The sequence below is a fragment of the Bactrocera latifrons genome, unplaced genomic scaffold, assembly GCF_001853355.1.
Source record: "Bactrocera latifrons isolate USDA-ARS-PBARC rearing strain unplaced genomic scaffold, ASM185335v1 scaffold_326, whole genome shotgun sequence".
Taxonomy (NCBI): domain Eukaryota; kingdom Metazoa; phylum Arthropoda; class Insecta; order Diptera; family Tephritidae; genus Bactrocera; species Bactrocera latifrons.
The window spans coordinates 229,815-245,822 of NW_017536919.1; the positions used below are offsets into that span (position 1 = coordinate 229,815).

The following is a 16,008-nucleotide window of genomic DNA, read 5'->3' on the forward strand; positions in this document are numbered from 1 at the left end:
GACATGTTTGCACTTCAAAAAATTTAGAGGTTTGATCTCCGTTTGCTCAAGTAATTGTAATTGGTTTGAACTCATTTTTATGCATACGAAATTGAGCAAGAGCTGTTGCTGTTTGATCGAACTCGACTTACGAGCAATTGCTCACTTGACTCAACTCAGCGCTTTTACTCGTTTTTATGCATGAGACCCAATGAGCATCGTTTCCACTGCTCATATTTTCGGCCTTCAGCAGCGATATCTCCCGGCCCTCCTAAAAGGCCTGGTGCCACCGAAACGTCCCACTTCTTGCTAAAGCAACATCTGGGTAAGTCTGCTTTATCATATCAAACGTCTCTGTCGCCTACCTCTGCTCTAACGAACGCTACATTTTCGGCTAGCACCACTCGCAGTAACACGTCGCGCGAAAATGTTTGTCTTGACTCCAGGTGTTCGGAGACAACTGACCAGCTGCTCGTTCATTACCTATGAACGCCATCTACCGAATCCATTCATTGCGCGCACGCTCCAAAGTACAGTCGCGAAGGAAAAAAATCAGTCCAATTGCTCTCCGAACAATCCCTGTACATATAGAAGAATGTGGGGCCATATGGAATTATAAAAGTTTAACATAATTTAAACTTATTATCTGGCCTTTGCTGAAGATTGAGAGATATTGTCTAAATGACCCTCATCCTCCCTCATCATGAAACACAGCTACACCATATTTCAACACCCCACATTGACAGACAAAATCATCCTAAACGAACAAAACACGACACTCTCCACTCATAATCCACATCACTACGCATCACACCAATCCACTCAAATATGACACCACACTACCAACCAGAACACAACAACTTTAACAAAAGTAACGGACAACTTCAGCCGCAGCCACTTCGCCTTTTTTGCCCGTGCGCGTTAAGACTCAACGCACATACGCATTTCCCAGCATCTCGGTTTTTCCTCCCCTCCAGCATAATCCATTTATTCTGCCTCCGATTGGGGTATTGTATAATTTTGCAATCCTTTATATAAAATCAAATTGATAATTTGCGAACTTTAATATTTAAGAAGACCCGTTCTTTGCGTTATTTTTTTATAAAGGTGAGTTTCGATAATACGAGTAAAGGTGAGTTCGCCAATTACGAGAACTGATATAATTTTTATTACATTGAGTATAAGAATGATAGGTACTGTTTCACAATGTGTTAAGATTGTTATAATAAATATTGAATAACATGAACACTCACAACTTGTTGCAACGCATAGTATAATTATAAAATCAAAAATGTTTACACGTTTACACAATTTTTTTAACATCATACAAAAATTAATTTACGCTACTACAATTCTCAACGCTATTTTTCGGTTCGTTATAACGTATAGCTTTATTAGACTATATGTATGAAACCCCTAAATATATATGACATAAAATAACCAGAAATTTAACTAAATTTTAGGTAATTTGTGTGATGTTTTCAAGATATAGATATTTTCAATTTTTGATTCGTCATTTGTTAAAATTTTACGTCGAATCTTCATGGAATTGCTGTGTATTTTTTATTGATATTGCTTAATTCAGGATCTTCTGGAAGCATTATGATTCACATAAGAGCAGGAATCGAAACCTATTGTCGCAAGCGCATTTTCTACCTATTCGGGAAGACTTTGGGCACTACGTTAGTGATTCCTTCAATACTCGCTTCTAGCGCTGGTCTTTTATCAGCACTGTCCACCCAATCACATGCTTTTTTACAATGGGATGTCGCGAAAAGATTTCACTCAGCTGCAATTCCAAAATGCAGCTCCAGATCTTGCAAATTTTTGCTGTAACTCATATATGTTCAGAACTATATTCTGATCAGTACGTGCCTCAAAATATTATATTTGAAAATGATCGTGTAAATCTTTTAAATTTTAGAGATATCGTCTCTTCTGGGCTTTAATCTTTTTGCCATCTTTTACAACAGCTTTTATCCAATGACTTTTAAATGTAAAAAATATGACAAACATTTTGTTTGGGACAAAAAATTAAATATTTTCGGAACGTCATGAATGAATAAATTTTCCGCGTTGTGTCACAAAGTAAACATATTTTAAAAGTAAAGTTTCAATTTCGAATCTTTCATCTTCCAGTAGAAATCAAGAAACAATATAAAGATTTGCCATCTTTATACTCCATATATCGGCCGCTTTTAATTATCTCAACGAAAATAACAGATCGTATTTTACTCAGAACAGTGTATCTTTATGCCTAAAATAAAAAAAATTGAGCGAAAACTCGACCTAGCCCCCATATAGGTAATATCAGGATTTTTGAACCGCGGCGGCTGACTTTATTTCTTATGATTGGTGAGTGTATGTAATGTACTTTAACGAAACCCAGGGATCATTTTTGTAGAATGTGGCATGATAGTAGTTAACAGAAAAAATCGGGTCGATACAACTCTAAATATCGTAAACGTGCGGGGTGACATGTTTTATTGTAATGTATAATACTGATGCCAGTTCGTGTATTGAATAAAAAAATTTCACAAAAGAAAACGTCTCGTGTGGAGCAACGCCCGATCGATCAACCTATCTTGAAGAATGTTCGTTCTCAGCCAGGTTTTCATGCGGTGAAGTGTCGAAAAGAGAGTCAGTCCATGCATTCGTCACAGGAAGTGTGCAGAATATGCGAGTAAAACTAGTAATTATGTGGTATAGGTCTACATTGCATTTCTTCAACGTTTAAAATGTAGTAGCTGGTATATTGCTGTCTTTTTACTTTTGCTTCTGCCCCCAATTTCCTCCACTCCCTCTGAGCCCGCCACTTTTATATGTATATTTAAATATGCTTGGGTTCCGATCCTCTGGTTGATGTTTTACACATTAAGGATGATATTGATATCATTGGACTCAATAACCGCGCTGTTAGTTTTGCTTTCTACAGAATGGATAAGGAAGCGAAGTAAATGGGTCTGATAATGAACGAGGACATGCGAAATGTCTCCTGTCATCAAACAAACAGTTTTCGCATTCGCGGCTAGGCTTCCACGTCACTGTTGACAGTCATAACTTCGAACCGGTATTAATAGCAACAACAATGCCAGCCTCGAAATCAAACGCAGAAAAACTCCTGCCTACAGGTACTACTGAAATGGACGAAAACACTAAAGCTCTGAAAGTATTCGACGCAGTACCCGTCGAGGGAAAAAGAGGGAGACCTCTACACCGTTGGAAAGACCAGGTGGAGAAGGACCTGGTCTCGCTTGGAATCTCCAATTGGCGTCATTTCGCGAAAAAATCAAGAAGAATATAGCAGGATACAGGGAGTAGAGACTCAGACTTAAGCAACGTTTACAAATCGTTCAACTTTATTACGAAGATTCACGTTCTGTAAAGAATGGTCAACATAATCGGTCTGCTGAGCGTACTATTCGCAACATCATCAGCAATCTTGAGACACAACATTCATTATTGTATAATATTCAACCGCATATACCACGTCCAGCACGTAGTCAAGAAATTATAACAATCGTAGCTGATGGTGTAACGAACAACTTTGAGGGTCCGCTGACATGACGTTTTCGAGCCAAATTTTGTTAAGCAAGCCATTTCTGTCTCTTTGGGTATGTTAACTAAGAAAATTGCAGCATTTCGGAAGAGCACCTTAAAGAGATTCAAGAGCTACCATTTCATTCAAAAAAATTAATTTTTCTGAAATTTCAGAAATGATGATCAGCGGCATCACGTCATGATAACTGATAATTTGATGTCTGAAATTAAAGCTCACGATCTCGGCGACATTTGGATTCAATAAGACGGTGCCACTTCCCACATATCGCACCAGTCAATGGATTGAGAACACTTTGGTGAGTAGATATTTTCAAGTATGTCCAATAATAACGTGTGAAATCACAGCGTTACACTTTTACTTGTGTATAATGTATGCGGACAATCCCGCTTCAATTCAGGCCTTCCCCATTAAATTTAAAGTTTTGATCTAAACCTTATATTTGAAAAACGGTGAACTCCGGTACTATAATTGACGTTTTTGACATCACTTCCATATCTTAGATCCAACCTCTTTCGTAGATCACATACACCGATCTCTTTTGAAGATTAATGTGGCGTAATTTTCGCTGACGGGATGTAAAATATAGTAATAAAACCAAATCGAAGAATGAAGTGGGTCCCTTTTGCTGTATTCTTATACCCTTGAAATATGTTGCTACAGAGTATAATAGTTTTGTTCACCTAACGAGATAGATATGGAGTTACATATATATATAAGTAATCAGGATGACGAGACAWAATGAAATCCGGAAGTGTGTCTGTCTGTCTATCCATGTAAACGATAAATTAAGTAAGAATTGAGATATCTCTTTTTACCCTGGCATCCAAGAAGGAATGGTATTGCATATGAGCGGAATCGGACCATCGCCACGCCCTCAAAACACTAATAATCGAAAAACTCTAAAGTTCCATAGCAAAGCTCAACAATTAGATACCTAGATGTATTTTAGTAAAACGACTTGCATTAGGGATGTGCATTTATGTCTCTGGTATATTTAGTTATTAATCTATCGCGCTTCTTGTAGTTTTTAACAGAAACGTTATGTGGGCAGCAGGCGGAGTTATCATCCGATTTCATACATTCCGTCAGTAACAATTCTAACAAGAATTGTTCCAGCGAATTCGGCTTTGTAGCTTTAGTGGGTGGGCTAGGAGATATGTATATTAAACCTATTAGAGGGAAGAGCCACGCCCACTTTTTCAAAATTTTCACTTCGCAGATGCTGCTTGGCGCTCTGATCCCCCTGTGCCGGAGTTTTTTGGACGGGGCAGTGGACCGATTACGCTCATCTACACCTTACTTTTTCGTCCATGAACAAAATTGAAATCACTATGCGCAGCATATGCTAAAAAGGTGTTGTTTTCACGAATTTCTAATAATGTTTCATTTGTAACTGCCAGTTGCTTTTTTATCTAAAAACTTAATTTAGTATACTGAATTTAATACTCTCAATAATCGCTCTTTTAATATTAAAATTTTACAAATTTTCATAATAATATCAGTAGCAGAATCAAAGGGGTAAAATGGGGGACATTTTCTCTCCAAAGGGCTAAACGGCTTATTAATAATTTTACTACTCTGAAATATTAAAAGTAACAGAAATTTAATCCAGCATTTTGCGATTTTATTTTACAAACAAAATAAAAGGCTGTCTTCATTTTTTGAATATAATAAATAATGCTAAGATACCACTGAAGTTACAAATTGCTCCAACGCTTAAAGGAGCATTTGGTCTCAAAAACCCGGGCAATATTATTAGGAGTGATTTTATGAATGGAAATTAATAAAAATGCATGATTGAATATTATATTCAAATAAAACAAGTTAGGAAAAGCTAAGTTCGCGTGCACCGGCAAGCGGAGCTGCTTACCGTGGCCAGATAGTTGACTAAAACAAAATCAAATATGCCATAAATAGTTTCTCACCATTTAAAGCGGCAGGTTTAGATTATGCCCATAATGCTGCAAAAGCTGGAAGAACCAAGGATTCTAAGGATTGAAGATATACTAGTATAAACATACAAAGCTAGAATTCAGCTGTCTTACTAGAAAGGCTAATGGACTTAAATATAAGAACAATCATTGCGGATAAGTTATCGAAGTCCCAATATGCATACATAAAGGGCCAATCAACTGAAACTGCCCTTCACGAGGTAATAAGTGTAATTGAAAAATCACTAGACGACAAACAATACACCATGGCTGCATTTCTAGATAAATGGTACACTCGATGCTTGAGAATAGAAAGATTATAGCATCAAATAGCGCTGAAACATTAAAAAGTTATGTGAGTAGAGGGACTCCTCAAGGATAGGTCCTATCCCCGCTTCAATGGGTTGTAGCGCTGAACGAAATACTACTCCAATTAAATGGTCTAGGAGCTAAAGCAGTAGCAAATGCAGACGATATCGTTTTTTTGGTATCAGGCATGTTTTCTTCAACAGTCAGCGAGATTATGGAAAGAGCACAACGAAGGTTAAATCTATGGGCTAAGAACAATGGACTAGGTGATAAAACGAACAAAACGTAATTCATGCTATTCACAGCAGAACCAAAATCCCTCAGTTTCAACTCCCGGTACTAAATGGTACAATCCCCCACAGCTAAATACTTTGGGGGTGGCACCAAACTGTCCTGAAAATAAATGTAGAAAAAATAATAAATAAAGCATATATGGCCTAAAATCGTCAGTAAGAATTGGGACCTCAAACCTAGCATAATTATGTAGATGTATACGATTGTCATAAGACCTATACTTTTATATGGAGCTGTGGTATGGTGGCCAGAGCTAAACAAACAATACAACATTAGAAAATTAAATTGAATACAAAGCATGTGCAGGTTTTACTGGTGCAATCAAGTCATGTCCGACTGGCGTCCTCAATGTGGTCGTGCATCAACTACCCATAGACATCTTTATTCACAAAAGAACAAAGAATTGGGTAGTTGGAGTCAGCAGAACTATGGACATAGTGGTATCCTGATCGTTAATAAATCAGACCACATTCTCCCAATGCTGGATTTCAACAGACAATTCCCGGTGAGGATACCCTTTAGACGAGAATGGAGAAGAGGCTCAATAGACGAGGAAGATACCATCTCACTATACCGATGGGTCCAAAATGGACTGCAGAGAAGGCACGGGGGTATTTTCCGTTGATCTAGACATTTTTCTCTTTATCCGTCTACGTAACTCGGCTAGCATCTTCCAAGCGGAAGTACTGGACATAGAAAAGTCCTGCTCTATTGGAAAACCACGAGAGAATACGTAAAGCGGCAATATTTACAGATTGCCAGGCAGCGCTCCTGGCCTTGTCTTCGCCCATGACAAATTCCAGGATAGTCGACAATTGCAAGAAAGCACTGAGCTCAATAAAAGAAAAGCTCCACCTAGACTTGATCTGGGTTCCTGGCCACAGGAACATTTTCGGCGAAGGCAGGAGCTTTTCTTAACGATTCCGAGGCAGAGCTAATACCAAGCTCGCTACGATCAAAAGAGAGTTCAATAGATAATTTCAACAAGTTGAAAATAACAGTTGGAAAAACATAACTAAGTGTACTTGTATTGTAACTAAAAAATTATGGCCAACATATGACAAGAAGAGAAGTAACGACTCATTAAAAAGGTCTAGGAAAAATATCTACAGGTAACAGCTACCTTAACAGGGCACTGGCCATTTGGATAACATGCGTCCAAAATGGATATGCCCTACAACAGCATCTACCGAGGCTGCGGAGTAGCTGGGCACAAGGAAAGAATTTTCCACTTTCCATGTGAATGCCCAGCCCTATTACAGATCTGACACAGAACACTTGGAATTAATCATGCACGAAACATTGAATGGATTTCTACTAAAAGCATATCGGACATAAGTAGCTTCGTCGAAACCTCAAAATGGTTTGAAAGGGAAGGCGAAACGTGATAGCGGATATAAAAGGTCTAGGAATAGTGCATAAAAATGGCACAGCCTGAGGTAATTGAGCCCGTAAGACAACAGTGCTGCACTCCTAAATACCTGTATAAGGGGAAGGTCAAGTTTTCGCCCAACTTTTTTAATTATTTTATCAGCAAAGATACATTGTTATGAATAACAAAAGTTCTGAAATTTTCATTGAGATGACTCAAATATTGGGGAATATATCCAGCATAAAGTGACTTAGAAGTTCGAAAACCTTTGTGTTAGGTATATGGAAGCTCAGGGAAGTATTGACCCGATTCAACCTAACCTAAATACAACTGTGAATTTCAATTTTTCATTGAACAATATTTTCGGTCAAAAGTCAATTTAAGGTACCGGGGTCTAAATATTTGGTACCTAGGGGCTTTAACAGTTTTGTTTGGATTTGGACAATTTTTGGTCACTTTAAGGTAATTAGTAACACAAAATTTTATTCCGTTATATTAATTACTTCTTTATTTGTGTACTGGAAAGTGAAAGAATCAAATGGAATTTTAAATTGTGTTATATGGAAAGTAGGTGTGATTGTAATCCGATTTCGCTCATTTTCGCACTGTTACATAGAAATATTACTTTCATATTTAGTCGAAATCGGTGTGTTTGGTTCCGTGATATGAGATTTCATCAAAAAGTGGGCGGTGCCACGCCCATTGTCCAATTTTCACACCGGTTCCGGTAGAGCTTCCTTTTACCATTTATATACCATCCGTGTGAAAAAACTTAGCAAGATTTCAGTATTTAATTTAAATAAATAAATAAAAGCAGACCTCTTTTTATACAAGTGACCAACCTAATTCAACATGCTTGTTTTTTTTTTTTAAACGGGGAAAGATGGTGGAAAAGTTTATGTTTATATGATAAGTAGAAACCCTGTAGTTTAGTAAAAAAAATTAAGTACTAACACGACTTCCCCCCACATATTTTTTCGTTTTTTTAATATTTCATTCTTTTCCGAAAAAAAAAATAATCCATTAACTAAATTAATATTTATGTTACTTAAATTAAATACATACCATGTTGTCCAGAATCCATAACCAATATTTTCCAGAATTCACTTCACGCAATACAAAACACCAGTTGCAATTTCGAAAGTAATGGAGAGTATTGAGAATAAGGACGTGCATACTGAACGAAGTCTACGTTCCGACTAATTGTATTATATGTATATAACACGCTGAAAGTCAATTATTTAATCGGGTATTGCAGTTCGGTTAATAAGGTACTAAGAAAAATTAATTTTGAGTAGCATCACTGCAGTTTGTAATTCTCGTTTTTGTCCGGTTTTTGAAGGAAAATGCTACTATGTGCAACGTATGCAGATTAAATTGTTAATAAATCCAATCAGATCCGTAACTGAAAGTGCTAATTCTTTTTATTCAAAAAATTGTTTCATAGCCTGCGGCCTTTTGCCTTTAATGAGAAAGCATGACGTTCTACATTTCCACATTTGTAAGAAACACGTTCTGTGCGAAATAATTACTGCAGTCTTGCAGTAAGGGATAATGGGATGCCCAACTTATTCCAGTGTGAGAGCGCCTCAAAATAAGCGTTTTTTATAACATTCTCCATTGTGGCCAGATCGAACAAAATAGGAATTTTCGGGCATTTAAATTAACACACATCATTCATTACGATTACAAATTATTATATATTTACTACTTATATCCTTTTTTATGATTTTATGGCATATTAAAACAACTGACATTTGAACTTTTTTTAGTTCTCAATTAATATATGTTTCTGCTCATTTTTTATTGAAAATTAAATTAAATGCTTCATGAAACAAAGCATTTCATGAAATACATTAAAATTTCGCATTTTCTTTAATTTTCAATGTTTTACGTTTTTTATTAGCGATCTTAAACGGCGGCAACATATCCCCCCCTTCGCATATATTTTTAGTAGAATTTTGTTCTGGCCATTCCAGTCATTTTAATTGCAAAACGTCAACACCAAACTAATCCAGTCAACTGTCAAAGATCGGTAGGTGAGCGATTCTCACATTTCCATTGAGAGGAGAGTTGAGCATCTCTTTATCTCTGATTGCAGTAAAGTATCAGCAGAGTATCAATTGAGCATCAGCAACAGATAATCAAGTTAGCAACATGGTTGCGGTACTGCGGTAATTATTAAGCATCTCAAACGCAGCCACGATTAATCGAGATATAATAACATCTTTAAAAAGAGTAACCAATTGAGAAGAGATATATAATTGAAATTTGGCAGAACCGACTCAAATAGCCGTACGAAGAAAAAAATGTTCAATTTTTGACATATCATAGCATGTGGTTAATCAGGTCACTCCAAAGCGTGGTCAATTGGGACCATGTTGCGCACCAAAGTACTCTGAGTTAAACAAATCGTCGTCGTTGCATATAAAAGACTTTTTACGATGCCTTGTACACTGGTTTCTTTTACCAGTATACCCCACATCTGGATATGTCACATCATAACACGAACTAACGTATGGAACGATTTAGCGTATTTTACGTCGAGATCGTAAATTGAAAGCGGAAAAAATACAGCTTGTGTAAAAAATGAAGATGCTCGACCTTCCCAAACGACATCGTTTCGCTCTATGGGCTCTTAAAGATCCAACGTTTTCAAGCCAAATTTTGTTTAGCGATTACTACATTTCTGGTTCAGCGTGTATATACACAAACATATTTGCCACATTTGAAGCAAAGAGCAACCTCAAGAAATTCAAGAACTGCCCTTTCATCCAGAAAAAACAAGGGTTCGGTGTGGTTTATGGACCGGTGGAATCAAAAATCATGCCGTTGAGGACGTAACCGTTATTGGCGATCGTTATAGCACAATGATAACCGACAATTAGATGCCTGAAATGAAAATGACAAGACGGCGCCACTTCTCACATATTGCATCAATCAATGAATCAATTCGGTGAGCTGACAATATTACGTTTTGAGGCGGTCGATTGGCAACCAAGATCCGTTGATATCACACTGCTAGACCTTCTCCTGTGGGAATATGTAAAATCTAAAGTCTACGCATACAATCCCGCCTCGATTCAGGTCTTGGAGCAAGACAGCACTCGTGTCATTCGCCTGTCGAAATGCTCGAACAAGTCTTTGAAAATTGGTCTCAACAGATGGATCATCTGAAACGTAGCCACTGCCAACATTTGAAAAAGATAATTTTCAAAATATAAATGTCAATGAATGTTCTTACGAATGATAAAAAAATATTCTCCATTAAATTTGAAGTTTCTGTGTTTTTCCTTTAAAAAAGTAGGGAATCTCGAAAGGAATCACCCTTTAGAAGCAAAGCTCGAATAACCTGCGTCGTCTGCTTTGGATTCAATCCAATGCTTTCCAATACCCAAACTTTGCACATATGCTTCAATATGTTTTTAAAGTCAGAGAGGTCCATAATACCCTCTAAAAAATTAAACGTCCTATTCCGAATGAAGCCATGGTATTCCTAATCATAACGCTTTCGCCTGCATGTTTGACTGTAGGTATAAAATTCTTCACTTAAAGCGCAGTATTTAGTTTTCTCGAAACTCTAGATCAGCTCCAAAAATTTTATACTTATTTTCATGGGTAAGAAACAATCGTTTCCAAAACTCCACAACTTTTTGCCAAATTTGCAAATCTCTAATTCAGAAGGTGAATGTAGTGTTTTTCTAAACTGGATATTGTTTGCATTGATGTTTGACGTCGAATATCTCGAATCTCTTTATCAAAAACAGTGAGTTTTGAAATTTTAAATAAATTTTTCAATTTAGTTCTAAAATTCGTAAAAAGGGAAAACTGTAAGGCAGAGGACCTTCCCATTCTAATTAAGAGCTCATACTTATTCCCTTCGCCAAAGAAAGGTTTAGTACTCTTAAAAGCAGTAATATTTACAATGTAGCAACAAGGGTCACAAAGATCCAACTTGGACGGATAGGAATGCGGCTTATATGTGATGTTAAGAATGCAAGTATAGATGAATATAGGAAAATGAACAAAAATATGAAGACTTTTTAATTGAAATTGGTATGACTGTCAGTGACATCAGCGGAATAAAATTTCTGGCATTGAAACGTTCAGAATGTTAGAAAAGGCCCGCGGTGATAATTTTTTTGTCGCGTGCAAGGGTTTTTAAATCAATGAAGATGTAGAATGCTATGACGCCGAACCACTTCCAGGAACACCATCAACATCAACTGATGATCAACAGAATCGATGAATAACGGTCAGATATTTTACTGAAAAGATCATTTGGGCCTAAGAAAGATGAAAGCACGATTGGTTTCAAATCACTATTTTTTTCGAGAAACAACGTCGCGTTAACGACTGTGAAACAATGCATTCAAGATATCAAGGAATACTATTATGCGTAGTTTGCACGAAGCTATTCCTAAAAAAAGGTCGGAATTATGAGCCGACAACTCTTKGTTTTTGCACCACAATAACGCACCGTCAAATACTATGTTAACTCTTCATAAGTGTTTCGCCAAATTTTCAACCAATATCATGGGCCAACCACCGTATTCACCTAATTTCGCTTCGTGCGACTTGTGGCTATTCAGCAAAAGCAAACGATAGCTGTAAGGAAACCGTTTTGAATCAATTGAAGACATAAAACGTGAATACCTATGCACATTGAAGGCTATTCCGGAAATTGACATCGACAACTGATTCGAGGAATGGAAAAAGAGTTGGTAAAAGTGTATTAGGATGTAAAGGGTTATTTTAAATGTTTGAACAAAGTCTTAATATTTTTTGCTGTACTTTGCCTTCGCCCACTTCGACAATTTGCGATAGAAAAAAATCTTAATAGACAGTGTCTAGTTATATCCGTTGCAATAGGGAACAATGTAAACGTTGCTAATAACAAGTATTTCTGTTTCAGTGAAATATCTTTAAGCTATTGGTAATAAGGTCAAACACTATTTGATTAGCTTTATACGCACAATCAGTGACAGCTACAAATGTGGGTGCAGAAAAAAACCATTGTGTTCAATTCGACGAATTAGTCCAAATATCCACAAACCCATTTCCGTCTGTTATGTTGATTTGAAAAAAGACAATAAGAAATGAATTAGAAAATACAAGTCACATTGTTTTTAATAACAAAATGTCTCTTCTAAAATCCAACAACAAAATAGTGGCGAAAACTCAACAATATACAGTGAATTAATAAAGTTAACATACATCTAACTCTATATAGCTCATGTTTATTTGTTTCAAAATGATTATATTTTGTGTTTTTACCATATCTATTTCAAAAGATATATATGTGTTTTACATTAAATAGAGCATATCAAAATTTTTTTTTATAAAAACCTACCGTTTCTAATACATATTTTCTGCTTTGCTGGTACACTCTTCATATGAACGTATGGGAACTTAAATTTCAATCTGTCAATTCATTCTTTGTTTACAAGCATAGTATTTTTTTACAATAAAAAAAATTTAATGTCGTGTAGTGATAAAATTCTTATTTTTGGAAGGACCAAAATAAATTCGCGATCGAATGTTAGAAGTGTATAATAATTCTTCACCTACAATTAAAATAGTAGAAAGATGTGTTGCTGAATTTAAATGTGGTTTGCACAAGCCTTGAAGACGATGTACGTGAAGAACGTCCACATGGCACACACACACCAGAAATCATAGCCAAAATACAGGATATGGTTTTTCAAGATCGTCGATTGACTGAGAGATATTTAGTAGAGACTCTACACATCTCATTAGCTAGTGTGAGCCATATTTTAAGTAAAATTTTAGTTTTAGAAAGCTTTGTGCACAATGGGTGCCGTATTCGCTAACAATGGAACAAAAACATATTCAAATATAACTTTCTCAGCAACATTTGGAGCGTTTTAAAAAGGATAAAGTGAATTTTGTTGGTCGGTTCATCTCTATCGATGAGACTTTGGTCTATCGAAATTATCGAAAATTAAAACAAAAGGCTAAAGGGTGGTATAAACCTGGTTGTTCGGCTTCGAAACGAGTTCGTGTCCGGAAATCGGCCAAGTAGGTTATAGCATCAATTTCTTGGGATGCGAAAGGAATTTTGTTTGTGGATTACTTGCAAACTGGTAAAGAAATTAAATCTGAATATTATTGCAACCATTTGAACCAGTTAAAGAAAAAAAATCATGAAAAAAGACCTGGTTTGCATAAGAAAAAAATGCTTTTTCATCAGGACCATGTCCCGTGTAACAAAAGAATTTTGACAGTCCATGAATTAAAGTTCGAATTGTTGGAGCATCCACCGTATTCACCAGATTTAGTCCCCATTTGTTTCCAGAACTGAAAACATGAGTGGCAAGCGTTTTCATCAAATGAAGAGGTCATAACGGTTGTGGAAGCGTATTTTGCAGACCTTCCGGATTCCCACTTCAGGGATGGGATCTACAGATTAGAGGATCCGTGGAGTAAATGTATTAAAGTTCAAGGAGATTAGTATTTATTGTATTTAGAATCATAAAGTTGTGTTATCAAACGACAAAAGTTATTGAACAACCTAGTACATATAAAATTATTGTAGTTACTATATATACACGTTAGTGTATGTAAACTTTTTTGATATGATTAAACCGCATTTTAAACTTTTGTTTTAATATCTTTTTATTTGTATAAGAAAAAAAATATTTGATATGATATATTTATTGTAAAATATACATCTTTTGAAATAGATAATAATTTTGAGACAAATAAATGTGTCCTAGATTCAATGAAATACTTGTATGTAATCTTTATTCATTCACTGTATATGTAGTAAGCTATTTGATTTTGTTCTCAACAATTGTATAGGGCTAGTTAAACATAAACCCACAGCATATTTTCTATTGCAGTTGTAAGGCTTTGGTAAATACTTCTCAGAAGCATAGTTGTTTATTCACAAACCGTATTATATTCTCCGACAGTGTTACGGTTTAACGTTTTTTAAGAATTAAAGTCATATTTAAAAATGTGTATGATATGTAAAAATTATAAGTGGTTTTATTTGTGGAGAAATTCCTGCGTATAGAAACGTACCGAAAAACAGATACTTCCTGCTGCGCTATTTATGTTTTTAATTTGAAATCCTTGTTGCATTATGAAAATATAAAAGTTTTAACTACAATTTTATGCCGTTTATGGACATGGCATATTCAGTTAACGGTCGCGTATATAGTAATTTAGTATAAATATGCGATAAAAACGGCTACAGTACTACAGTAATGCTACAGCTGTTTATGAACAAATACATCTGAAAATACTATGAACATACTTGGAAACAAATTATTATCTAGAATAGTTAAAAATGTTTTTTCCTTTTAAGCGAACATTTCAAATGTATTCACTTATACTGATAGTGGTAAAAACGTCTTCACTACCACCAACCATCCGTTTGGGTAAGTAAAATCATGTATTTGATTTTAAATGTAGTAACTTATAGTGCCAATCCATATCTAATACATAATAGAAATAATATATGCATGTCTTCGATTATCCAAAACTTGTAAAAAAGGGAATTAGTATCATTTAAATAAACATCATTCCTTCTCTATTATATTCAAATTGATATCTGAACTTTTCAAATTGTTCGAGGAAAGTGCAATTTAAAAACAGCTCTGCAAGCTCTGTCACTCACTACTAGGAGAGTAATGGCGAATCGAAGAGGACCAATATTTCGAAGGTAAGATTGTTAGTTAGTGAGAATGGATAAAAAACAAAAAAGGTTATATTATTCCTTATAAAATGTGATGGGCCTTGTCCAGGTGCACATGCACAGTCGAAATAGACATAGAGTAATGACATCATCTACCAATAGGGATGACGTGATTTTGATAGCTCGAAGCGGCCAATGTTTTCAGTAAAGCTTGTCATTTCATCACATCACGTGGTCTTTATGGTATAATGCTTGTAAATTGTTAAGATTGTTATGAAAATTCTCGTTTTCATTTTTCATCGAAAAATCATTTTCATATATGAAATCCATTACTAACTTCATGGCTTTGCCTGCAGGCAAAATTTTCGCTATTAGAGTAAGTCAAATATTATAAACAATTGCTTGCCTAAATATTTACAGCATCATCGGGCCTTATTTCTTTCGAAATGAGGTAGGAAATGCAGACATCATATATAGCGAGCGTCAAATCAATCAATCAATCAACAACGCGAGAGGAATTCGAAGACAACATTCAGCGCAACGAATAACCGAAACTCCAGCCGAAATCCTATACCGAGTCATCGAAAATTGTCGTAAACAGATGGGATGTACGCAAACGAAGCCATGGTGGCTATTTAGTCAAATCATAAATGGCATAAAAATATCCACACAACAAAAAAACATAATCCATTTTGACCAAATTTGAGTGTTCTATTTCATTCTACAACCCGTAGTTGTTGTTGGAGACTTAATATGTATATTGAAACAAGGAAATAATTTTTATTTGGCAAACAAGTATAATAAATGGGTTATAATGATATTCCGTATCCGTAGTAGCATATCTACATATATAAACAATTAGTGTGCCGAGCTGAGTGGATTTAGTCTAGCCCGT

At 35.7% G+C, this 16,008-nt stretch overlaps 1 protein-coding gene across 1 annotated transcript in view; it reads right to left on the reverse strand.

Moving 5' to 3' along the window:
- The window catches only part of LOC108971134, a 40,912-nt gene extending 32,337 nt beyond the window's left edge, over positions 1–8,575 (reverse strand). The window contains exon 1 of the mRNA XM_018936993.1: positions 8,513–8,575. Within this exon, the coding sequence (XP_018792538.1) occupies positions 8,513–8,515 (3 nt within the window). The 5' untranslated portion in view covers positions 8,516–8,575. The remainder of the gene's footprint in view (positions 1–8,512) is intronic.
- Positions 8,576–16,008: the final 7,433 nt, after the last annotated feature.